General features: G+C 32.2%; 1 protein-coding gene across 16 annotated transcripts in view; it reads right to left on the bottom strand.

Moving 5' to 3' along the window:
• syd (JNK-interacting protein syd) overlaps window positions 1-27,682 on the bottom strand; it is a 61,055-nt gene that overhangs the window by 13,824 nt on the left and 19,549 nt on the right. For 8 of the 16 annotated variants that reach the window (XM_074118904.1, XM_074118899.1, XM_074118907.1 and 5 more), the window contains 10 exons: window positions 26,937-27,116; window positions 25,619-25,862; window positions 24,144-24,305; window positions 23,891-24,065; window positions 22,196-22,492; window positions 11,682-11,771; window positions 9,005-9,161; window positions 8,168-8,384; window positions 7,323-7,494; window positions 2,528-2,542 (listed from right to left, as the gene is read on the bottom strand). In XM_074118904.1, coding sequence (XP_073975005.1) covers window positions 2,528-2,542; window positions 7,323-7,494; window positions 8,168-8,384; window positions 9,005-9,161; window positions 11,682-11,771; window positions 22,196-22,492; window positions 23,891-24,065; window positions 24,144-24,305; window positions 25,619-25,862; window positions 26,937-27,116 — 1,709 coding nt within the window. The remainder of the gene's footprint in view (window positions 1-2,527; window positions 2,543-7,322; window positions 7,495-8,167; window positions 8,385-9,004; window positions 9,162-11,681; window positions 11,772-22,195; window positions 22,493-23,890; window positions 24,066-24,143; window positions 24,306-25,618; window positions 25,863-26,936; window positions 27,117-27,682) is intronic. The other 8 variants (XM_074118908.1, XM_074118902.1, XM_074118914.1 and 5 more) reach the window with 4 other exon arrangements.

The following is a 27,682-nucleotide window of genomic DNA, read 5'->3' as shown; positions in this document are numbered from 1 at the left end:
GTTTTTTCTATTTTACTATGACAAGATAAACTTCCCAATTTTTCTTTTAAAATATATTATTCTACATTAATTTTTTTTTTTTTTTTTTTTTACACAATGTAAGTAGCGCATTGATAAATCATTAAAATAATTATCGACGTTTTCCGTCAGGAATTTATTCTGATGAATTAAATCATTTAGGCAAACAATTTGGTTCATTACTACTTCCCATGGTGCGGTAAGATGATAATTTTTAAGTGTTCGCATCACATGCTACTAACAAAATAGCTACTCTAACAAAATATTACGCATGCGAAATAGTGCTATTATCGCTGGCCTTGAGTTCACCAATGGATGCGTTCTACAATGCACTAGTGCTCGACAGTAACTTTTCTAGAATTTTAATCTTCAAACTTTCGAGAAAACATTCATTATCCTTCGGGGCATTTATACAATTTAAGAAAAATAATATTCATAAATCGCTTACTTTACCATTAACAAAATATAATTTATGAATTACATTTATCTTAAGGTACATATATCTTATGATATTAAAGAGATGCTCCGCATCCAAAGCATCCTGGAGGGCACTCTACTGAATTGTAAAATTTGAGTGGAAGTTATATTCGGAGAGGAGACTTGTGTGCAGAGTATCGCGGATGTGTGTGGCTGTGCGGATGGGGTAACAGTTTATAGTAAGTGAATAATAGTTTTCTACACACCGTTGAACATAAGTAAACAGTGAAAGTACGTCCCATAGGGTAGCTAGCAGCTTCTACTTGCAGCAGGCCCTTCTCTTGCATTCTTTCACAGGTTCAATATTTGGAAATCAGTAATTTTGGTGTGCTGGTCGGCCGGGATGGTCTCCCAGACCACATGTGATTGGAAGTATGAACAAGATTATAAATAGCGTACATGATTTGATCATGCCAAATTGCAAATCAGTATAAAAAAATGTTTGTGACTGAATATGAATATGACCTGTTAATGCAATAAGCAACTAGTTTTGCTCTGGGTTGCGAACATAGCCAAAGAACTAATATTTGTAAAAGCTCCCCCTCCCCTAAATCACTCTTTTTTGATCACTCAACTTTTTCAAGGACGTAAAAAAATGACAGGAGAGTAAGAACTTATGAACAACTTCCAAAGCCATGCAGAAAAAAAATTCTACTAATGCCTACTTGATGTAAGCTAATTGCAATGATCCTCAACTTTAGATAAAGTATGGATATAAAAAAAAATGACCGAAGTTAGACACGATTTTTATTTATCCCTTTAATATTTTTATATAATCCTATTGAACTCGCCCGTTTTTCAATGGGTCAAGAATGTTTGCCTTCCGCAAATAATCATAAAATATGAAGATCAAGAAAAATAGAATGAAATTCTTTGAACTATATTGCATATTTTTGATCTTTCACTAATTCATTTTGACTATTTATCATTTTACATAATATAACAGCCAACATCTCACATATTTGTCTTCATTAAACCACAAAAGAGAAACTGGTATCTTATTCTTTGTCCATTAACTTTACAATAATAAAGTACATTCTTGATAAATATTATCACAAAATTTCAAAAGTTTACCTATTTATACCCGAAGTAATAAGCTACTTTATGAACATTTCTCTCGCGCCCGATTCCACCAAAACAGATATTTTGCTACAAAAATATTTTAATAATTTTTGTTTACGTTTAATGGTATATGTTTCACATATAATTTTTTGAACTTGTGTGTTAATAGCTGAAACTGCAATATGAATAACTTTGTATGGACTAAACTGTCTTTTTAAAAGTCATTGTGCAAATTAAATTAGTAATTGTATTTTATATCTATTATACATTAAAATCGGCTTTTATTTAAACGTTTTTATATACACTTATGTTTATAAGATGAGATTATGCATTATCATGTTATTATAAAACCTTTTTTACTTTATATTGTAAAGCTGTAAAATAAACAATTAGATCGCCATAAGACTTGTAAGAAATATTGTAGGGAGTTAAGGCAACAAGGAACACACACTTGATAATGACAACTGCCAGTTAAGAAAATTTGGTTATTACTTGAGACTTCCCCACTAGACCATTGAAGTTTATTTTCTTGTTGAAATCTTTACAAATTTTAAGGAGAGGATTAGAGGCCCTAATACGTTGGCTCCCTAAATTTTAGGATCAAATATGATTATTGTATTTTTATTTCTCCTAGACGCGGATGTCTTAAAATTGCCAGTTTCGGTTTACCAATTTTTGCCCCGGGCTCACAACCTAATGGCGTTTTCTTCGTCAACATTTAATAGCAATAATTAATCAAAAAAATTTCCTATAAAATGGTTTTCTTTTGCACGTTCCCCAAGCACCCACGCAATGCACTGAACTATTTAAGTTCCCTTTTTTTTTTTTAAAGCTTACTTGCATTCTATAGAATTTAAATTTAAAAAAATTCAATATTTTTTATTCCTCAAATATATACATGACAAACAGAAATTCATGCAAATAACATTAAAATATATTAATGAAATGAAATTCGTGAATGAATATGTACCTGTGGGTAAGACTGCTACGTGGGTAAGCGAAGCACATCCACAGCAAGATAGCAAACAGATAAGAAAAACGGTGAAAGGATTTAAGGCAGTTTTTATTTATTTATTTTAATTTTTTGATTAGTATGATGTGAAGAATATCATGCAGGAGTATTATTCTTTATAAATTAGAATTACGCAAATACAAAATAAAAGGAAAGAAAGCAGTGCTTTCTTAATAATAATTGAATTCCAGTTGTCTAATTTAAATTTGTAAATCGAAAGTACATTTTTAATTTGCACTAATTTATCTGCGAACACTGCACACGATCTTCCCCAATTAAAAAATTAAGTACCAATTTCACGAATATAACTGAAATTTCAATGTAAACGAAAAGCATGTTTAATATACAGGTATAATTTTACAAATAAATATCTACATATTCAAAAACAAAAAAGATTCTACTAACTAAATAAAATCAATATGTATCAGCCAGCAAGATGCAATCAATAGATAACAACTTCTATAACTTCGAGCTTTTTTTGGGCTATATTTCTGTAAGCAGCGTTTTTTGTATTTTGCGGTGTCTGTAAAAGTCCATCGTGGAAAAATTCACTATTGTTTCTTGATTCCGAGCGCTTCTCTTGCAGCTTCATCTTTTCTACTCGGTGTAGCGTATTATTCTTATCATAGAAGTATTGCTATTGTAAGGGAATTGAATTTTGTCCGATAAACAGCCAATAATTCTGAATCTTTTGAAAAGATTTGCACCGGACTTATTGAGCGTCTTACTTCTGCTTTGAAATTCTAAAAAAAAATAATAAAAATTATCCGAATAGGGACATTAATAATCCTATCTAGGCACTTTGGGGAAAGGTCGGTGAACGGGGTGTATAATGTACGATATATGGGTGAACTGAACTTTCATACTAACTCGGGAGATGCTGCCGCCTTAGTCGCTACATATCCGCAGCAAGGCAGCGATTTTGGAAAAGTAAAATTTCAAGATAGAAAAACTATTTATGAATCTGGAATACTGCAATAGAAAAGTAGTGCGATATTTCAAACAAGTTCCATTTTTCTACTACGTGAAATTCAACAGGAGAGCGTAAGAATTGGTTTTATCAGAATTATAAGCCTATTATATATTTGTAGGGTATTCCAAGGTTGTTTTCATGTTATCACTTAAAATAAAACATGACCTATTAATTCCGATTAGCAGTTAGAATACTTTCTTATACTATCAGTACAACGGCTTTTGGAGATTCTGAAGATAGCAATGCTACTAGCATACCGTGCTAGTATTTTTTTTCTCCCATAAATTACCTTGAACAAAAAATAAGGCAAAAAATTACTACCAGACAAATATGAAATATGGATTTTGTTACGATTTCCTTATTCTGAATATGAATTGCTTAGACTATTTTAAATAACACCGTATTTATTTATTTATTTCAAAATTTTAAATACATGAAAGTGTAAACTTACAAAATTAATTTAAAAAAGAAAGATATTTTTTAAAAAATTATTAAGCTAAATCCCTAAGAAATACTAAATCAACTACATCACTAATGCAATTTCAGAATAAGAAGCATGCAAATCTATTTAATTCTACTTGATTTAGTTAACAAAAAAGTAGTAATAAAAAAGTTTATTTATTTACTTTTAATTTATCTCGGGAATTAAACCCATAGGGTAATCCGTACAGAAAACAGGTATCCGGAAGATGTTTCAACTAAAATATTTATTACTCGGTTCACTTTATTTTCGGTAGTTCAGGGGAACAGTAGATTTTGATTGAAATGAATTAAAATTACTTTCATTATGACAATCTAAATAGAGAAGAAATTCTTACTAAATACGTTTTTATTAAACAAATTCAGACTATGAAAGGTGTCTTAAAAACTTTTTTTTTCGAGAATATTTGGAGAAAGTCTTTCAGAGAAAATCACATACGCTTGACGGGTTGAAAGAAGTCATTTCCACTTTTTAATTTTTCCTACTGTACAATAGTAGATATAAAAATATTGTAATCATGCATATTTTCTATTTTGAGTTTTCACATGGTATATCTGTTTTGAGGTCCCCTGAGTTAGAAACTTTAGTTTGTTTTTTTTGCAAAATGGGCAACTGCCCTCCGTACGTCTGCAATAATTGTCCTCCGTAATTTAAAAGAATTTAAAAAAAAAACAGAAAGTTCAAATTTGATATTTCGCTCAGATGTCAACAGAAGACTACAAAATAAAGATTATTTAAAATCAGACAACGGTTACATTTTCTCTCGTAAACGGCTCCAACGATTTTCGCTAAATTTTTTATACTCATTGCAGCAACATATAAGTAGTCCAACTTTTATTTGAAATATTTATTTATATTTTGAAATATTAATTAAGGCCACTTTTGGGAGAGAGAGGAAGGCTTCCCTCTATAGTACTATTTTGGTTTATTTGTACTGTCTTGCAACCTGTGCAATAATAGAATCAAATATGGAATCAATTTCTAAATTTAATGAACACCAGGTGCCATTACAAACATAAATCAACAACTTTTATTTAAATTTGTTTTTACAGAATATTTGATTAAGGATTAATTCTAGAAGAGAGTTTGGGAAGATTCCCTGTTGTCATTATGTTATGTTCCCTGTTATGGTCAGATTTCTTTGGCACTATTAAGGTCAGTCAAGTGGGTTGCTAAGATCTAGTCTGAAGAAAAGTTTAGGGACCAGAATGATTGTTCACTTCCACAAAAATGGTTCTTAGCCTTTTCTTAAAATTCGTATACATATTTCATAGTCATATAGCTTAACTTGACGAGAACTTGGAAAAAAATCCCTCAATTACATATGGGAGCAGATCTAAAGAACCTGATTTACCTCTTGAACCGAGATTCAAAGTAACAATTTTAGACGTGAATTTTGATAATTGCACTGATATATGCCCGAGCAGGAATGGGATAGTGGTTTACACATACAGTTTCTGGACTAGTGTTGGTGACAACAATATGAAGGATGCAAGCGTCTATCTCGCCATTTCTGTTAAGAGAACTGCCGTCAGTCTTTCAGGCTGACATCTTCGTCATTTTAAGCTTTGTCTATTATCTAAACGATAAGGGCACTTAGACAGAAAAATCACCATCTTCTTTAACAGGCTGGCTGCTCTAAAAGCTTTTGAAGCGAACTTCATCAAACTGAAGATTGGGAACGAATGCCGCCGAGAACTAGAAAGCTCTGGCGAACTACAAGTGTAAGGCTGAGTATAAGGCTAATTTGGGTACCGAGGGGGCAAAAAATGAGAAGGCCGAAACTTTTTCCAAAGAGAGGACTTAGCGAACACTCTCAGGACCCGAAGTTTGTGCGGCATTATGTATAAATGTGCCCATGGGGCCTTCGAAAAATGGTTACCGCGAAAGCATTCCTACTACTTGCACTTTCACCTCCCCCTCTCACTTTCTGGAGAGGAGTGATAGGAATGAGACATTCCTAGTATTTTCTGGAAGAAACTGACATGAACCGCTCAGCTTACCTAGATTACTACCCTAGTCACAGCGCACTGCCTTGAAGCATCTTTCTTATACAGAAATAAGGTGAAAGAAAATAATCATTTAAGGTAAATAAATCAACGATATTTCTATCCCACACTGAAATTCGAACTATCCAGTCAGAAGATAATGAGTCATTAAAAAAAAAAAAAATATCTGAATAAAAACCAAGTTACATTAAAATGATTGGTTGCTTTTCTTTGTTTGAATAATAGGCTTGAATAATGAGTCACAGTTTTCAAAAGTATTCTAAGTTAATTATTATTTTTCTTTCACTGTCAATCCATGATACTAGCTAATCGGCGCAAAATGGCATAAGAATTAATAATAATAAAACAAAATATTAACTGAAAGGTTTGCAAAAAGAAAATTACAAATTATTCTATCCTCAGGAAGCATAATGTTTTCAGAATTGCGGCTTTGACGAATCTAAACCTCTTTGGTTTTTTTCAATGACAGAAGAAAAAAAAAAAGGTTTTAGAAGTTATTGATGATAAAAAGAATCTAAAGAAATGACACAACTTTTGAATCGCTAACAATAGTATTTTTTAACCGTCTTCGGAATACTCCATTCTTCATAAGAATTTTTTTCTCCTTTCATTCACCCAGCAACCGTCAGAAATCTATCACTTTCCTTTATTTCTCTATGGTAATAATGCAGCAAACGCTAAACTTTTTATTTTTTTTAACTTAAATCAATAATGTTTTAATTTTATCAAATTTTAACGCAATTAAACAACCTTAAACCCGAATATTTTACTTTATTTATTATATTTTACAGAATTATATCAATTAACATTCCTGGGCCTGGAAAAAACAATTAACAGCAGAAAGTTGGGTATTTTAAACAGTTTTTCGGAGAAGCTATCTTCGATATCTTTTTAGAATAGAAGCACCACGGTGTAATATTTTAAAGTTGGATTTAATTCGTACCAGAGAGGAAGAAACAGATTTCAACGATCTGTACCTTTAAAATGGGCTCCAATTTGTTCTTCTATACTATATTATAGTTTATTATGGCTTTTGCAACCTCCACATATTCATTTTTTTTTTAATTAAATTAATTGTATTAAATAGAAATAACTTTAATTATTAACTAAATTTACGACTTACAAACTAATCCAAAAGAACAAAAAATAATGTCTAAAAGAGGAATGATCATAAGAATGCATCCGTTGAATTAGAATACACTCCTCACTAATATTCTCCACTAACAGTAAATTAAATGTTCATAAACTTTTTTATTTCAAATATATTTCAATTTAAAAATAGGAACTCACCTAGCATTTTACTGACATAAGGCTCGATGTCAACATCTTGAAGATGTTGGTATGTATGAGCATGATAAAGGCGTAAAGTAGAATCTAATCGTATCGACACCCAGACTCCATCACCAACCCAAGCCATCTGCCTTACATGACTCTCCTTCCTTGGATGTACATCTAACGACTTCTGCACACATTGTAATAAAATATTTTTGGAGTTAATTTTTATTTTAGTAAATAAATAGACAATCAAATTGTACAAAATTTCAACACAAAATATACAAATAATAATTATTTAGAATTGTGACAACCTTTACATTTTTGTTCAGTTATGTAAGTTGAAAGAAAAAATTTTATGTTTCTTGACTAAGTCGCGGAATGTTCATCAAAATATGAATTTAACTTTTCTTTATGACATGTATGTCAAAAAACTTACATTGTATTCAAAAAATCATTTGGAGGAAAACCGACTCACCAATCTCACCAATATCCCAGAACACCCTTAATAGTATTTTCCTAAGAAATATTTCTATTAAAAGTTATCCCCACCACCATGTACAGGTTGCAGACCAACTGTGTATGTAACATGTGTGTACACTATATCTAAAAGGAGTTTTTAAAAAATCGTAGGAGCCACTTTTGAGAAATAAAAAAAAAGGTAAAAAATCCGATCAGAGTGGTAAGTAAAGTGGTACTTTTGGCTAAAGGATATTGATCGATAATTGTATCAGGTCCCTCGGTACGGCCCTAAATATAAAATTACAGATTCCAGTGGTTTTTAGTTTTTGATGAAGTTGAATTCTGATAAATATTAATAGAAAATTAATTATCTTCAGACCAATCAACACCATCAATCTTACCTGAACAGCCATGGTGCCTGGATCGAGTACATGTATCCGATTCTTATAGCCACACCATACTTTATTATGTACAGCAATTAGACAGCGTATAGAATGTTGAGGAGGTCCTAAATCTACCACATGATATCTACCAAGGTCCCATTGGCCATCTGTGCCTCGCCGAAATATAGCTACTGTACAGTCTGCCACGGCACAAAGAACGCGTCCACGAACATGTCTGGAAATGTATGAAACAAAACAACGTTAAAAAGACTACTTATTTTTTATACAGATAATCTCTGACCTAATCTTGCATCAATGAACAAGAATATAAACTATATCACCATTTTCATAGCCTTAAGATGGTGGAAATCACATTATCCCTAATAACAATTTAGATTAACAAGATTTAGGAGGCTTCGGGATCAATATAAATGATTTTTGTTATGTCCAGTAACCACCACTTATCTAGTAAATTGGGAAGTGGATGTAACCGCGAATAGTGATGAGAACTTCACTTGCTAACAGTTTAATTTTTATGTCCCGGAATAAAAATATTTTTTGCAGATTTTGAACCTTCCAAAGCTCTGTAAAAACAGTTTAGTTTTGGATCAAATATAACTGGACTATTTTAGCTGAAGACATCAAACTAAAGTTTGTCTATTTTTTTTTTATATTATCATTTTAACTTAAAATTTTGAAAAACCGTTTAATAAATTAAGCTCAAGCATAATTATTTATAAATCAAAATAACTTAAAATATTAGTGCAGGCCTTGTCTATTACTCTAACATAACTAATTAATTATTAAATGAGTTTAAAAATCTTACATATCAAAACGAAACATTATTGTACTCACACAATGCTCAGTACTGAATCCTTAAGCTTTATGGAATGTAAACACCGTTTCCAGTGTGCTACTGCAGAATGGACGAATATACAACCATTCTGAGCACCAAGCCACATAGTAGGGAGGACGCTACTTGCTTTTTCCAATTCTTCATTGATTTCGTTATCTTAAAAAAAACGATTCATTAGCGTTATAAAAACGTGCTTATGAAGTAATATTTATAGCTTGTAAGGAAACATGTCTGCTGCAAGCAGTTAGCTTTTAATTTTTTTTTTTTCCTCAAATTAATAATGAAAACCCACAAAAAAAATTGGGCAATGGATTTTAAATCCGTTTGACCTTCAAGTACAACGAAGATTCACATTGCACAATTACTTTATATTCAAAACTACTTCACTTTATATAAAAAGTATATACATTTTTTAATTTAATTATACTCTGATACCAAGAAATTCCTGTAATCATACTCTTTCACTCTACTAAGAGAAGATGTTATAATCGTGCAGATTTCCTACTTCAAGTTTTCACAGGAAAGATCCGTTTCGAGGTCCTCCGAATCCGTAAAAAATGGTTTCACGAATTTGTCCCTCGCACTCTATCACTCCCTCTGTGGTGTAGCCACGAAACTTAAAAATTGCGGAAGGTTCAAATTTGATATTTCACTGAGGTTACCATCAGAGAAACCTAGACCTCAGTAGTGTCATTTCACTAAATTTTTCAGTTTTTTTAGTATTTTTCTCTGTAACGGCTCGTACATTTTATTTAAACACATTTTTATTCCTTACAAATTTGCTATAAAGGTTTCAGAAACTAAAAAAATTTCCTTCTAAACAGGTCAGAGGTCATGTTCATGCTTAAAATATAGGCCAAAACAATATTTTATATAAGAAATGCTCCAAGACAAGGCAATACAATTTTGAAGAAACGAAAAATGATGGTGGGAGCTACTAACGTGATCATTTTCTAAATGAACCTTTTGCTGTTACAATTCATTTTGTAGCATTCCTGGAATACTTGTAAATGATAGTAACTTCAGCCAGATAAACTTTTTTTCTTTTTTTTTGTCATCTCGTCCTAAAATAGTACAGTGATTCAGCTTGAAATAATGGGAAAAATTTAAAAAATGAGAATGTCTTAAAAATTCTTTAAATAAAGTTCAATTCAAGAAAATTTTTTAGACTGTAACATTTAACCCTATATCATATTACTTATTATTCTTATTATTATCAATAAAAATAAATTGCAACTATAATTTTTCGTAAAACTATTTCGTTATCTTTTTTTTATAACAAGATAAAATATGAAAAAAATTATGCTCACTAACTTACTAACCCAAATTATAGGTACCCCAAAATCTGTTTACAAAAATTAAGGTCTTCAATAGTTAGTTGCTCAAACTCAAAATACAATTGGGTTCTCCAATTAAAAGAATTGTTAAATAAAATAGATTTTGCCGAGATAATTTTTGTTGATGATTGGGTTCATTTAAAAACTATCATACCCCAAATTTTAGACAGATACCAGAACTACTTAACTGCAATAGACCAAAATTATTTATTTAATTCCACTTTTAGTCCATATTATCGTTTAATATTTAACTCTAACCTGACATTTCAACCTTATCTAGCTCTCAACCAACCTGTCTCCTACACCAGATTAATAGCACAACTCCGCACTTCTAGGAAATACTTTATTAAAATTACTGACCAAGATACTGTACATAATATTAATCCTCAGTTTCAATGTAAACTTTGTAAATTAAAGGAAAGCGAAGACTTGTATCATATTTTTCTCAAATGCCCCATGTATCAGCCAATTAGAGAACTTTATAACTTCAACAACGAGGAGAACTCGACGGACAAATTACTTAATCCTAAAACTGTATCTGTTCTAAAATTAATTTGTACCTATGTGAGTAATGTACTCAAATTAAGAGCCTTAATAATTCATAGATCAACATAATTACTGAGAATGAAAATAATAATAATAAATATTTATGTATAAAATAATTAAAATCAAACTTGGAAAATAGTAATGAACTTAAATAATTAGCTCAAAAATAGTTAGGTAACTTTAAATCTTTTCTCTTCTAAGCTCTAAATCTATCTATGTTCGTCTAGGAGGAGGCAAAATTTCAACAAATTTATGTAATTTAAATTAATATTGTTTATAATACCAAAGGGTAAACTATTATTTTTATTATTATTTTTCATTACAAATAAGATTTACCTTTTATTTGTTATTTCATTTTAAGTTGATCTTTAATTTATTTTTATTCTTCTAATTATTATAACAGGACTACACACATTGTAAAAATTGTATGGGGATTGTCCCCGTAGACAATTTTGAATGATATATATATATATATATATATATATATATGATAAAATGCATTGAATCTAACATCCACGTCATGCGACATTCAATGTATTTTTATTAATTTATTGTATATGAAGAAGAACTTACTAACCAGTGTTAGAATTATAAATATGTTAACGTGTACAGAATTAGAATTCAGAAAAAGAAATAAGATTAACAAATCAAAATCTGTAATTTATTTATTCTTGCAAGTTACATCGAAAACATACAATAACTTATATTAAAATTGAAGATTAATTAAAAAACAATAATTAAAAAGGCCATGCTAAAAAAATAAAGTAATTAAGTAAAATTGCAAGCAATTTACCTGTTGGTGCAGGACTAACTCCATCCTTAAGCAAGCCTTCCTTGAAATGTTTGACTAGACGATGCTGCCTAGTTGGAGAGCCGGACAGTTCTACATAGATATAAAATATACTGACAACATTTGTAACTAATTTAATTTAAAAAAAAAAAAAAATTACCATGTGTTTGTTGATTGCATTCTTCCCAAATTTTACAATTTGACAGCAACTACGAGATTGTATGAAGGTAGGCATCTTTAGAAAGAAGCAATTCTTCGTGTGTTAGATTTTTTTTGGGGGGGGGGATTGGCTTTCGCCATACATCTTGGCCCATGGCAAGTCGTATATCACTTGAAAGAGTTAAAACTATTTGGCTCCATTCTAAATGTATTTATAAATGAAAGGTTTTATCTTAAAACGTTTCTAGTCAAATTGGGAAGAATGAGTAGATAAAACGTAATCATAAAGGAAAAAGAAGAATTACAAAGTGACGCAAATAATATTTAACACAGATCTTGATAAATTCACTTAAAAACGAATCACTTTTTGGGAGGTTCTCGTACATATTTCAATAATACTATATTCCCAACAGTATTACAATATTATCTACATTGACACGCGGGATACCAAGTTCCTTATAAAAGAAAAAACGAGTTTGAACTTTATTTAATGGTTAAAAAAAAAAATGTATAGTAAATTTCGTTATTCACGAAACCTAATCAGATAGTTGGACGTAGTAAAGTCCACCTGAAAAAATAGGCATTACTTTACTTATTTAAGCAAAAGTACTTTTTCTTCTCTCATTCTAACTTTTCAAAAGGATTACTTTTTTGAACCTTTCTTCTTGAGAAATTTCTTCTGGTTCGTATTAGTCTTTATTTACATGATTTTGTTTTGATGTTGAGCCTCAGAGCATCGTTCTCACCATGCTTTATGATAGGTGCAAGGACACAGTGCTCTGTAGTGATGAAATTGGTGGGAATTGGACACAAAACTCTCTTCTTTATTCTCTTACGTTGGAAACTGGAATCTAGCGTGAAAAGTCTTTCTCTAGCCACTCCAGTAAGTTAGGGTAGATTTATCGATCAGAGTTCTCTGCTAGCAGTGATAAAGCGAACATCACGTCTGTTATAAAGAGCTTTTACAGTGAGTTATAGTGTTCGGTTTTAGTTTAAATTTAGCAGAAGTTTAGTTCAACGCAGTGTTTATGCACTTATTAATTTGCGAGGAAATTCATCGAGCCATTTTTGAATTATTGCAGAAATAATTTCTGGTAACTTTTAATAAGATTGGAACGATAGAAGGGAGTGGGGCAAATGTGCAGTACATGTTGAAAGGAGTGGGAAGTTACATTGCTGTTTAAGAGTACATAAATATTTAACAAAAGATCAGACTTCAACGTAAAACTGCTGTCTGTTTGTTTATAAAAGGTACGCTTATATCTTTAACTTTATAATTTCTTATGTTACTATTTAAGCTCAGATAGCTATTTGGTGATTAATCATTTTATACGTTAAATTAAAAAATTAAAATAAAAATAAATAAAATTCAAAATAAAAAATAAAAAATATAAAAATAAAAAAAATAGATATACAAAAAAAAATCAATATAAGTAATAAAAAAAATTAATTAATTAAGTGCAAATAATTTAAATAGCTGAATATGTCTGTTGAGGATAAGCTGAATATAATTCTGGAAAAACTTGAAAAATTAGACACTTTAGAAAAAAAGCTTAATGATATTGACTCTAAGTTTGGAGGTGAGATTATAATCTATAGGTCTGCGAAAAGAAGTAGACGATTTTAAAATTGAGTATAATGAAAATAGAATAATGGAAGACAAGATGAAGAGAAAACATAATATCGTTATATTTGGCATAAAGCATGACTCTTATAACTCAGCCTTGAGGCAAGTGAAAGATATTATTAAGTCTATTGATATAACTGTTAATGATTACAATATTGATAACGTTGTAAGACTAAATGTAAGAAATGAAAGCAGTCCAATACTAGTAATTTTAAACTCGGTCTGCTTGAGAAACGATATTCTCAAGATTAAGTTTAAACTATCCCAAGTAGAGCAGTGGAAAAATATTAAAATAAAAGAAGATTTGTCGCCTAAAGTTAGAGAAATTAGGAATGAACTCTTTCCTTACTTTAAACGATACAAGGAAAGGGGAGACAAAGTCATATTTAAATATGATAAATTATTAATTAATGGTCATTTCTACTCTTTAGAAGACTTAATAAAAGATGAAGGTCAACTTAAACTAAACAAACGACAACGAAGTGAAGAAAATTCTCCGTCAAATTCAAAGAATAATGGGGAAAATAGAAGTAAAAATATTACGGATAGAATTAAAAATTCAGGTAAAAGAACACGAAGTAGCAGTCTTGAGACTTTTTTTCGAAAGGTAGGTGAGGATGATAAAAAGAAAGTGCAGTCACCTAACGTATCGTATCAATACGTCGTGAGAGACTAGCAGTTATTGGATGTACGGACAGATACAAATGGATTGGACCATGGATATTCTAAAGGACAATTGGACAGGAATATGGAAAAAAACGTAAACAATAGACAACAGGAAATAAACAAAAGGAATATGTTAAATTCGAAGAAAAAAATCATGAATATATGTACATTAAACGTAAGATCATTATTGGGAGAGGACAAGTGGTTAGAATTGGAAAATGCTTTGAAGGAAATTAACTGGGATATAGTCGGTCTAGCGGAAGTACGAAGGAAGTATCCAAGAATTTCAGAAAAGAGTTTCGGATCAGTTTTTATGCATACAGGATCAGATAAAGGACAACACGGAGTTGGATTTATTGTGAATATTAAATGGAAAAAATTCATTACAGAATTTAAGGAAATTAGCACAAGACTAGCAATTATAAGAATTAAATTAGCCGACAAGAAAGAGCTGGTTGTAATCCAGGTGTATGCTCCTACTTCATCTTCTGAATACTTGGATAAAGTGAAGTTCTATATGATGTTAGAAAATTTAGTGCAAAAATATAAGAATAGAAATAGTATATTGATTGTGATGGGGGATTGGAATGGAAGGGTGGGGCAAAAACTGCATGGAGAGGAGTCTGTAATTGGGAAGTCAAATTATGGTACTAGGAATGAAGGAGGCGAAATGATAATGAATTTTTGTTATAGTCAGGGACTAAAAATTGGGAACACCTTTTTTAAAGCTAAACAGAAAAATAAATGGACCTGGCTTGCACCTGATAGGAAAAAATACGAAATAGATTATATTTTAATAGATAGTCTCCATTCCGTTAGGAATGTAAAAGTATTAACAAGATTTAACTTTAACTCTGACCATAGAATGGTCCGAATCTCTTTGAATATAAGAAGTACGAAGAGAAAAAGATTTCCAATACAAACGGGAAAATGTTACGAATTGAAAGGGGAAAGGGCGGAAAAAACCTTGCAGGAAAAATTTAAATTAATGTGTGAAAACGAACGACTGGGCGACTGCTTGGGGCAAGTTCAGGAATATTACAATAAAATGATAATGATTATTAAACAGTGTAACATAGACACAATAAAAGATACAGGAGAGGAGAAGGGGTATAGTTCGAAATTGTCAGAAAGCACTCTGTCACTGTTACAAACTAGAAAAGAAGTGAAAAAAAGAGAGGAAAGTATGACAGAAGTAACAAAACTTAATAATCTTATTAGGAAAGCAATAAAGGAAGACCTAAAAACATTTGAAGAGAATAAAGTAATGGAAATCCTAGAAACTAATAGTTCAACAAAACAGCTAAAAAAAGAACTTGATGCAGGAAAATATTGGATCTTATCTTTAGAAAATAAGAAGAAACGAAATATTACTCAAAGAAAAGAAATGTCAAAAATAGCGAGAAACTTCTTTAAAGATTTATATGCTCAAAGAGAAGAAGAAGAAGAAGTATCCAGTGAGATAGTATTTAGGCAGAATGAAGAGGAGGTATCGCTTTTCTTAAGGTCGGAAGTCACAAATGTAATAAAGAATTTGAAGAAGGGAAAAACGCCAGGCGAGGATGGAATCGGTAATGAATTAATAAAAGCAGGTGGTGAATATTTGATAGAGATTTTATGTAGCTTTTTTAATAGCGTTTTGGTCCAGGAGAAAATACCCACGCAATGGAAACAGTCTAAGATCGTACTGCTTTATAAGAAAGGAGATAGAAACAAAATAGAAAATTATCGGCCTATATCTCTCACTTCAGCCCTCTGTAAATTATTCACTAAAATACTAAACAATAGGATAATGAAAAAAGTACAAGAAAATTTGACCCCCGAGCAAGCAGGTTTTAGAAAAGGATTCTCAACCATAGACCATTTACACACCGTGAATCAACTAATTCAAAAAGCCAAAGAATACAATCTTAAGCTCTATTTAGGGTTTGTAGATTTCTCTAAAGCTTTTGATTCTTTAAACCATAATAGTATCTTTTCAGCGTTAGCCTCCATTGGTTTGGAAAAGAAATATATCGGCGTAATAAAAGAATTGTACAAAGAAAATACAGCTTTTATTGAAGGTAATGTCGGAAGTAATCCTTTCCCAATAAAGCGAGGCGTTCGCCAGGGAGATCCATTATCCCCGACTCTTTTTATAACAGTGCTGGAGAACATCTTTAAAAGCTTAAAATGGGATGATATTGGGATAAATATAAATGGAAAATATCTCAATAACTTAAAGTTTGCGGATGATGTGGTCCTAATAGCCAGATCTGAAGACCACTTGAGCAAAATGTTTGAAGATTTAGAAAGAGCGGGTCGTGAAATTGGTCTTAGTCTGAACTACCAAAAAACTAAAGTTATCACAAATAGCGTGGTTAGTCGGTTAAGAATACAGCATCCCAATATTGAAGTTGTTGAAGATGTTATTTATCTGGGTCAAACAGTTTCTTTTCAAAACAGGCTCCCAAAAGAAATTCAGAGGCGCATCGCTTTGTCTTGGAGAAAATATTGGTCCTTGAAGTGCATAATGAAGGCAAACATAGATATTAAATGGAAGAGCTATGTACTCAACTGCAATATACTTCCTGTGCTGACTTATGGATGCCAAACTTGGTCGACCACAAAAGCAGTAGAGAAGAAAATAGAAATTTGGCAAAGAAGCGTTGAGAGAAGCATGCTAAGTATAAAGAGAAGAGACAGGATCAGAAGCCAAATTATAAGGGAAAGAACTTTAGTAAGAAATGCCGCTCGGTGCTGTAAGAAGTTAAAATGGGAGTGGGCTGGACATTTGGCCAGAACGGATGGACAAGGATGGTTACGGAGTGGTTACCTTTAGAAGGAAAAAGGAAAAAAGGTAGACAGCGCAAAAGATGGTCAGATGAGATGAAAAAAGAAGAGGGAGTCAGCTGGATGAGGAAAGCGGAAGACAGAGCCTACTGGAACAAGAAATGTGTGCAGATGGAGAAATCGGGGAACTCTTATCCTTAGGTACGGCTGGTCACCGTCAAAGGACTAAAACTCCCCAAGGGAAGGCCTACATATTTACAGAAGAGTGGATTAATGAACAAAGATTTATATCATTTTAGTTTTATTTTATTATTTTTTTAATTTTTTGTATTATTGTAACAGCGATGGATATTTATTTGTGTTATTTTTCTGTGTAATATGTAAATAGAGGCTTACGAGTATTATATTATATTATTATATCGATCACGCTTCAATGTCAGACACAATCTGATCTGAAGGAGTATAAAAATTAATTATGTAAATGTAAATCAAATGATTGATCAATATCGTACTTAGATTACATAACTTGTGGAAAAAACCAAGGTCCAAGTATTTATTAATGGTTTTTATTTATTTATAATACAGATTAGTAATTAAAATGAAATTTATTAACAAATCAACATAAAAACGGCATTAATGACTGCTATGAAATTGCTTCATATCTTCCTTCATCATTTTTTCTATTAAAAGCCAGACGAATTCACAGGCATTCACATTTATACATCAACTGGTGCACCATAAAACAAATAACTAGAGAAGAAGCGAAAATCCGTAGCTTCGAGACGTCGGGAAAACGCTCTATCTGGCGTCAAAGTGTCGACTAAACTTCGAGTGATCATACAAAGAAAGAGCGCGGATTACAAATATAAGATTTGAACGGTGAGACAATAATTGTCTACTAGCGAAAATTACCAAACTTAATTAACATCAAATTTGAAATATTTTATTATTTCAATTTTTATTATTTGCCGCGGGCCGCACGTTGCCCACCCCTGCAGAAGAATGTGGACAATCAGTTTGGACAACCAAACGGTTTTAAGAGAGAAGATAAGTAATTGCAAAAATGGTGTTTTAATATTTAATTCTCTTTGTACTTTTTAATAGAGTTCTGCTATCGAGGTACCATAAATAGGCCCCAGCACTCTTCACCATTGATCTGGATTTAACCAAATTTGGCCTACTTATTCTTTATGACAAAAGTGAAAATACAAAGGAAATGGTAATACAAAAATATCCACCCCTAAGGAAAGGTAGATATAAGATAATTTTTCGAGGCACGCAAATTTTAGGAGAAAAATAAATTAATAAAAATAATAATAATAAAAACAAACAAACAAAAATCCAGGTTTTTAATAAAAAGGAAGTGTCCATCCAAAAATGAAACCTTCTTGTGCCGTAGCGAATCCCGGTTTTTGTTTTTTGAATGATCCTCTTGTTGGTAAGGATATGCTAACCCACAGTGAACATGGGTGAAGTATGCAACATATGGAATTTTTAAGACAGCGTTGTGTTAATGTTAGACTTTAAAATAAAAGATTTTGAGATGTAAGACGTAAGATAGTAATGAAAGCAATCAATAAACACATGATACCATAAATTAAAAAAAAGAAAGAAACACATCATTAAGCTAAGGTCGATTCACACTTTAAGGTAACTTCACATCACGTAAACGAAAGTCCAGGCCTTGTATCGTATAATAAAAGTTTTCCAGAAAAGCTTCATCAGCAAGGTACCGTTTACACGTTTTAAGAAATGAATGAAGTTTGAATTCGCAAAAAGCCAGGCAAAAGCATGAGTCTTTTCTCCTCAGCTAAAAGCTGGTAGTACTTTTTTTTTCATAACAAAAATAAAAAAGAAGTGAAATCTCGGAATCTTGCTTTTATCAATAAGAGCGAAAAAAAAAACCTATGGTTGAAATATTACAAAATTATTGATGAAAATATTAATAATTAATTTAAAAAATGAAGGATTCTTTTGATACAAACATTTCATTCCCTTGAAAGAATTTTTTTATTGAATTTAATGGTTAATATGAGTTAAGTGAAACACGCCGAAAAAAGTTAGCATTACTTGACTTCATTTATACTGAGCAATACCTTACTTGAAAACTCAATTATCACAAAAAAATGAATTTTTAATCGGGTAGTTTGCTCTTTTAATCTTGAATGTACGAGGGTCGTTTGAAAAGTCCGTGCAAAAATAAAAAATACTTAATTTTTTGGGGTAAACCTTTTTTATTTTTCAACATAGTCTCCTTTTAGGCTTATACACTTCGTCCAACGCTGCTCTAGTTTGTTGATCCCTTCCGAATAATAGGATTTGTCCAAGTCTGAAAAATAGCCATTCGTTTCTGCAATCACCTCCTCGTTTGAATAAAATCTTTTTCCCGCCAGCCATTTTTTCAAAATAGTAGTCCGAGGGAGCCAAGTCTGGAGAATAGGGGGGATGTGAAACGAGTTGGAACCCTATTTCCATTAATTTTGCGACCACAACTGCTGAGGTGTGAGCTGGTGCGTTGTCGTGATGGAAAAGGACTTTTTTGTGGGCCAATCGTGGGCGTTTTTCTTGCAGCTCGGTTTTCAAACGGTCCAATAACGATGAATAATATGCACCTGCAATAGTTTTACCCTTTTCCAGATAGTCGATGAGGATTATTCCTTGCGAATCCCAAAAGACAGTCGCCATAATCTTTCCGGCCGAAGGAACGGTCTTCGCCTTTTTTGGCGCAGATTCCCCCTTGGTAACCCATTGTTTAGATTGTTCTTTGGTCTCAGAAGTGTAGTGATGTATCCATGTTTCATCCACAGTGACGAAACGACGCTTAAAGTCCTGCGGATTCTTCTGGAACAGCTGCAAACCGTCCTTGCAACACTTCACACGATTTCGTTTTTGGTCAAGCGTGAGCAATCGCGGCACCCATCTTGCGGATAGCTTTGTCATGTCCAAATGTTGATGCAAAATATTATGTACCCGTTCATTCGAGATGCCCACAGCACTAGCAATCTCACGCACCTTCACTCTTCTGTCATCCATCACCATATCACGGATTTTATCAATGATTTCTGGAGTAGTAACCTCAACAGGGCGTCCAGAACGTTCAGCGTCACTTGTGCCCATATGGCCACTCCGAAAATTTTGAAACCACTTATAAACTGTTCTAATCGAAGGTGCAGAGTCACCATAATGTTTATCAAGCTTCTCTTTAGTGTCCTGAGGCGTTTTGCCTTTCATAAAGTAGTGTTTAATCAACACACGAAATTCTTATTCGTCCATTTTTTGAAAATCACTCGACTTCCTCGATTCAAACGAATGCCAAACACAAAGAAATAGACCGATCTGGCTGAAACTTGGTGTGTGTTCTTCCAAGAGATGCTACTAACTAAACATAACCTCGATACGCGCCAGTGGTGCTACCTCTCTGACTTTGCACGGACTTTTCAAACGACCCTCGTAAGTTCATTGTGAGATATTTGCTATGAAGACAAAGTACATTAGTACTGTTTTGTATAAAGATCATGATTGAAGAATTTTGGAGGACAAGAGTAACGCGAAAGTAAACATGGCGTGTGGGCCATTTTTGAGAATCTATTCAGTAAAATTGCATTTTTTTGTTTTTGTTTTGTTTTTTAGTAATTTACAATCTGAATAAATGTATACAATGAGTAAATTAGAATGTGGATGAGATATAAAAGTAAAGTTAAAATAGCTAAAAGCTATTTTTTCAGGCGGGGCTTAACGTCCAACTACCATTTACTAGATATATAACATATGGTGCGAAAAGAACAGGAGGAGAGAAACTACCCAGCGGTAGCACTCTCTACCGGATGGTTATGGTCTTCAGACTGCAAGGAACTCGCGGGGACATTGGCAATTCAGTCGGTGAGGAGGACTGTTAGGAATGTCAGAGGAGGCGAAAGACAGAACGAGAGGATTAGAGCAAGTAGAGAGAGAGAGGTTGCATTCCATTTAAATTCAAATTTATTTTTTATTAATATTATGCAGTTCAATGTGCAGAAATAGCGCATTAGAGATAAGCAGAGAAGCCCTCTTTCAAAAATGCCCTTCTAACCAGTTTTCTGGAAAAAATGTAGTATTTACATTTTTATACATTTATATAAAAAACAAACCAACGATCAAACAAAAATCGATTTATTAAAGTGCAAATTTCGGTTGCCTGAATTTCAACAAAACCTCCCGCTAGAAGTATGGCGCCTAAACAAAAAATCAAATTTGAACCTTATGTTTGATAAAATTTAACAAATTTTGAGAGCAAAGACGTTCTACACAAAAAGCATTGCAAAGGGAGACGAGCGTTAGAATGAATGTATCACTCTTGAAGGAGAGTATGTTGACGAATAAAGTCGGATATCTAAAAAAAAAAATTGTTTTTCTCAGCTAGACCGGAGACTTTTAGTTTGATGTGTTTTTTATTCCCTTTTCTGTACTATTCTGGCGTTGGCTATAATAAAGAGATAACCTACAAAAAAGTTTAAATGTTTTAATGTGTTAATGTTTATTGTTCCGCTTTGAAATGTACTTCAGATCACTTTCGAAACTGGTCAATTTTTTCTGAGGTTTGTTTCGGACATTGCTTCATCGTGGATTGGGCTTTTAAGAACCTTTTTTAAACATAACTTTCTTCTTTATTGACAACCTTGCACTTTCAAATTAAATGCAAAGCAAATTTTACACAATTTTTTAATTCTAGAGAGCCGTGTCTACTTATAATAAAAACCCACTTTTTGAGCCTTATCTACTTTACTATAGTAACTACTCACATCAAAGTTATTCATATTATCGAAGTTGAAGAAAAGGAATGTTTTCTAATCTGTCTACCTTTATCTGAAAGGAGTACAAATGTTTTTCCTCTGAAGAAGTATATCTAAAAATAATAACTATTTTTCGATTTGGGCAATATATTTAAAGCGATTTTTTAATCCTTCAGCAAAGCACCACTTGATTCCTCTTTCACAGTGAAATCTCTTAAAACCTCGTAATAAAATATAGAAATATAAAATATAAATAATGCCTAACGTAATTCTATTTCTAATAATTAATCTAAAGTTTCTTCCAAGTTGCAACTTTTTAAAACCTGAATAAAATGTAGTTGACCTAGCAGTTTTTAGGTTACCGATACAAACAAAAAGAAAATTGACTTACAAAATGCATTCACTAACAAACCAATAAATTGATATTACACATAACAAACAACACCGAGCTGACCGAATAACCATTAGATTAAAAAAAGTTATTTACATAAATATAAAAATAATAATTAGTACAATGATCTTACCATTGGCATTAGTATCAATGGGTTCATCGGTGATGGAAGGAGGAATATCTGGAAGTGGTGTGGCTGGTGGAAGTGAGGTGGTATCTTCACTTCCGGTAGCACAACTTACAAATGTAATTCTACCAATTCTAGGTTCTTCTACATCTTCTTTTTTCCCATCATTACTGTTACTTTGTTCACTGTTATTGTTATTCACTGGTTCATCCGGTTGATTTTCATTTACTTCTCCTTCACTGGAACAAGTTGGGGTTGGATCTACGTCTTCATCATTAATTCTGTAGTCACTTTCGCAAGCACCTAATAAGAGAAAATAAACAGTTTACTTCAGATAATTAAAATATAAATTATTTACAACTTACATTAGAATTAGGCACTCTTGTATTTCACCAAAATGGTGCAATTTAATTTGTCTCTATCATAAAGGGTGGATACAAAGTTAAAGAATCCAAATTTTTTGTATTAAATGCGACTTGTCATACATATAATTTATTACGTTCTGTTTGTACTTACTAATTAAATTAATTACTTCGAAACTGGCGATTATAATGTTAAGTTTTAAAAGGAGGAGTGCTCCAAACCAACTCTCTCTGGTAGTGATTTTAAGAAACTTTAAATGCAACTAACATACGCATCTGACATCGAACCAACCCCTTTATTTACCAACGGCATTAAGCAGCCTCCTAGACATTCAAGACACTTTTGCAACAAACTGTCATCAGCTCTAATACCAGAACTACCGAGAACTGAACAGTTCTCAGTTCTCGGTACAATACCTGAACTCTTACAACTGACAACCTTTACGTCTCAGTATACTAAACTCGTCTCTCTCATAAAGGATAAGGTAACCTAAGAGAATTTCGAAGAAGCTTGGTCAATCTTTTGTTACTCTGCCTCCAGACGGAGAGTTTACACTAGTAGTTAATTTATTGTGTTTTACCTTCAGTTCTGTGGTTGTGAATTGTATTATTTATGATACTTGTCAGGCGCCCGATAGCTGAGTAGTTAGAGGAGAGGACCACAAAGCTAACATGTACTGTGGTTCTGAGTTTGTTTCCCGGTGTTTGTGACCTTGGATTTTAAAATGGTAAAAAAAGTAAAGAAAAACCGCCTCCGTCCATGAAACCTTATTTTGTGAGCTTAGACGAGTTTCGCTAAATACTTCATACTAAACATAATCCAAGTAGCAAATATAAGAGTTACTAACTGCCATCAAACTTGCAATAAGCTCTGCAGGAAACAGAACAACTGTGACAGCTGTGACTAAAACGTTACGACCAAATCTATCACTAACTTTATTTGAAAATTCTCGGTGGACTTAAAAAACTGCTAAATTGAAGTTAGCACCTTAAGTCTCTTCTCAAACTGTTGTATCATGGACCAAATCTTATCACGGAAAAGCTAACAAATCTCTCATTAACTTTTTAGCCTTATTAAAACTGTCCGGTAGTCAATACAGAGAATAGTGATGACCTAAATCAAGTTTCAAGTCCCTCCTTTACCCAAACCTATCACACCATGATACAACACAACTTAAAAAATTCTTTCCAATAAAACTGATCATAAATCAGAAAATGTGATAATTGGACCTGTTAAATAAGTTTACTCTCAGAACTGAGCAAAATTTGTATTTATTATTTCAAAATTATTGTGTTCATTTTTATTTAACAATTAGTAACCCACATTAATATCACTAACCTGGAACACTAGCGATACACAGTAAGTATGAAGGGCATACACTGAATGCTTCAAGAATATCAGCTGGATTATTTGCATCAATCACAGTTACGTAACTTACGGATCTTGTACTGGTGCAGATCCAAACCAAAGAAGACAATTGTTCTTCGCTTTCTTTTCTTTGCCTTTCGCCATCCTATTTCACAAAATAGTTATAAATAAAACTGAGGAATCATTTTAATAAAAATGATTTAATCGAAATTATCTGATTTACCTCAATGTCCTTTTCTAACTGTTCTACAGGGTTATTGGCTTCTGCATCATGAGAAGCTTCGCAGTTACTTGGAGGTTTACTGTAGAATACACTAGCTCCCACTATCTCACCACCATCTTTAGTTCTACCCCCTGCTAAATTGACTCCGGCGGCACACCAAATCTTTAAAAGAATTATTTACATTAAGTTTTAGTACATTGAGGGGAGGCAATTGTTAATCAAATAAATAAATAAAAGTAACCTACACTAAGAAATTGTTAACGTATTGTCTCTGCCACATGAAGCTTGGAGGTTCAAATTTTAAAGCCTACTTTAGAAATAAGTATAATAAAAAACGTGATTTTAAATGATAAAAATTTGAATGACGATAATCTTTCAATGTAGAATTAAATTTTTACCTGTTTAGGTTAGAGTTAGAATTGACCAGTCAAAAAAGACAAACATTATAAATACAGGGCTATGAAAATGGGACCTCCTCAAATTACTACATAATAAATTTAATGAGCAAGGTACCTAACTTAATTTTGGTAAGAAACAATTAATGTTCTGATAACTTGAATTATTACAGATTAGAATTAATTTTTGTATTAAATATAACAGATATCGCAGTTTTTCAAAAAAATAAATGCTGCATTTTATTTGAGAAAATAAATGCATTTAATTTTAATTTTTATTAACATGAATTTATTATTGATTTTCTTTATGATCTAAAAATTTTCAAAAAGCGACGATAATGTATCTAAGTTGGCTTTTAGTTACAGAACTTATTAATGCTGAACTTATAGTTGAATTTGTCGCATCACGATTTGCAGTAAACTTATGGAACTCATCAGCCACTTATCCTTTCCAAGGGTAATCCACTCACCAGAACGAATACCAACCACATTAGCACCCTCAGTTTCAATATTATCTTCTGAAACTGCAGCTTCCAAAACTTCATTTATAGAAATATTTGTACTCAATCCTAAGGGAAGCCAAAATATAAACAGGGTTTCAGTAAGGATATTCCCTTTGCCTGAGATCACACCTAAGAGATCCCAGGTCCAGGATCTCCTATTTCTTTATCTCCATTGACACCTGAATATATTGTTCGCCACAGAGTGGCTTTCTAACAAGACACTAGTTCTTGATAGTTACGCCTTAGCGCAATACATAGTTAAGCCCAAGCCAAAAAAAAGAAACCGAAGATATGCAAGAGTTGTACCCGAAAAATTCCTTGGCCACTTAGTTCCACTTTCAACTGTCAGAAAATATCATAGCTATTCTACCATACCCAACACAAGAGGTGCTGTCCTTAAGTGGTGTCCGTGACTAGAGTACATTGTCAATGGCTGCAGGGGCTGAGAAAGTTCAGGTTTGAATCAGGATGATTCAAATATGATTGCCTCTCGATTACTTTAAATAAAAATTACCGACGGTTTTCATTTATTCGATCGTTGTTCTTTAAAAGCAAAATGGGAAGGAAAACGTTTTACCTTCATACCATCTTCTTTCTCCATGAGAGGTCTGCAATAAACAGGAACCGGAACTGGTACTTGTGGTGGACCACTAGAATTCTGTGACCTTGGTGGAACTGGAGAACCACCAGCCCCGCCTTTAGCCGGTAGAGACCATCCATATGCATGAAGTCGGCCATCATCTTTTCTAACATGAGCTTGTACTGCTCGAAGTTGTTCTCTTCTTTCACTTGCACGACGAGCAGCTATTTTCTCATTACTTCTAGAAAAAGACACGAAACATTTCTTCAAAATCCAAGAAAAATTACAACTAACATAGCTTACTTATAAATTGTACCTGCTCAATTTTTGAAATTACGCATACCTTTAATCAATTTTTAAAAAGTATACAATCAAAGCAAATAAAGAACTGAACAACGATATACTTTTTACTCTCTTAAATTACCTCTAAACTTGACAGATAAGAGAAAAAAGGAAGAGAAGTAATATAAACTTTGATAGAAAAAAAAATCATGCCAGGACAAGCATAGAATTGGAAAATTGTGGGTGCATCAATTAAATCAACGTTTAAAAAATTATTTATTTATCTTAAACAAATAAAAAATCTATATTTGATAAATAATTCATAAATAATTATGCACAAATTATACAATATTTACAAAACTAATTAATTTATTTAGTAAATAAAGTTTTTTTGTCAAGATATAGCCTCATTGCTGTTCTCTATACTATCTTGAGTTGGGAGAGCAAGTTGGGCTACAGGTGTATTCTGTGTTTCTCCTATCTCCCCATTCCTGCAACCGAATATTAAAAAAACGTTAATGTAAAAATTTTCCGTTATTCAAAGCGCAAATATCAGTGCAGTATGAATGGGGAGATATGAAATTATTATATCGAAGTTAATTGTACTCAAGTCCAAAACCACAAAAGAAAGGTAAGGTAAAATCACATGAATTAAGTGAGATAAGAATAACTAGGTAAATTTACTTTTTAAATCAAAAAATATACACATAAAAAAATTAATTGTGATTAAATCACACAAAGCATGACATATGTTTTAAATTTATTTATTGAAAACGACCCATTAAAAACAAATCACAATTATAATTTCCAAACATCATCCAAAACAGTCCCTTTCGCGGAGTTTAATTACCTAAGAAATGTACTCTCAGACATTGACCGGCTAAAGAAATTTCTAAACACGCTTTTTTTTTTTTAAGCGCATGCATCAAGCAAAATAGTACTGAGAAAAGCTGAGACAAATCTCCAGAAAAATCTATCATTTTTGTTAATTTTTCTGTTTTTTAAAGTAATTTCAAATTTATAGATGACTTACATATCTCCACTATCTAGAAGATCAAGACCTCTCTTTCTTTCATGAAGGGAACGTTTTTTCATAGTATCTAGTGCAGGACTTATGTGATGAGTTGGCGCATTGTACCTAAAGTTGGCATTAGGCATCGCCTTTCTATGTTGTGCAACACCACGATCATTTCCACTAAAGAGGCTACTAAAACTGTAAACAAAAGCATAACTCATGATTAGTAAATGGACTAAATAAAGGAATTCGACTATAAACATCGAAGGTCATTGTTCTATAGCTATAGACAATTCGTTTCAAACAAGAGAGCTGTAGGAAAATCATGCCAGGTTTGAACAGCTGGACCTCCAGCTTACCCTAGTATACTGTACAACCCTACTTACTAAGCTAATGTAAATTCTTTATCATGAATTTGCCATTAAAAAGTAAAACTGGAGAAATAGATTATCCCAAAAAAATTATGTAAACGCGCAAAGAAGTTTTGTTTCTTCACTAAAAAGGAAACTAAATTGTTGATAATATCATGAGTATTGCAACATGCTAAATGATATTATATGTAACAAGTTACAAAGGAGACAAATACCAAAAATGGTATTCATTTCTAGAAACCAAATTTCTAATTTCAAGCACCATTCGTAATTTCCCTATTAGAATATCAAAATAAAAAAACTGTTTAGATTATGTCGTAGCTGAAGAAAAATTAACACGTACATTTAGAACCCGCAATGCCTGATTAATTCTACAATTTCGTTAAGCTTGGC

Source organism: Rhodnius prolixus, unplaced genomic scaffold, assembly GCF_049639745.1.
Source record: "Rhodnius prolixus isolate KJV_2025 unplaced genomic scaffold, Rpr scaffold_2, whole genome shotgun sequence".
Classification (NCBI taxonomy): domain Eukaryota; kingdom Metazoa; phylum Arthropoda; class Insecta; order Hemiptera; family Reduviidae; genus Rhodnius; species Rhodnius prolixus.
The sequence above is the reverse complement of the archived record's forward strand: the minus strand, read 5'-3'. Positions and strand labels throughout refer to the sequence as shown.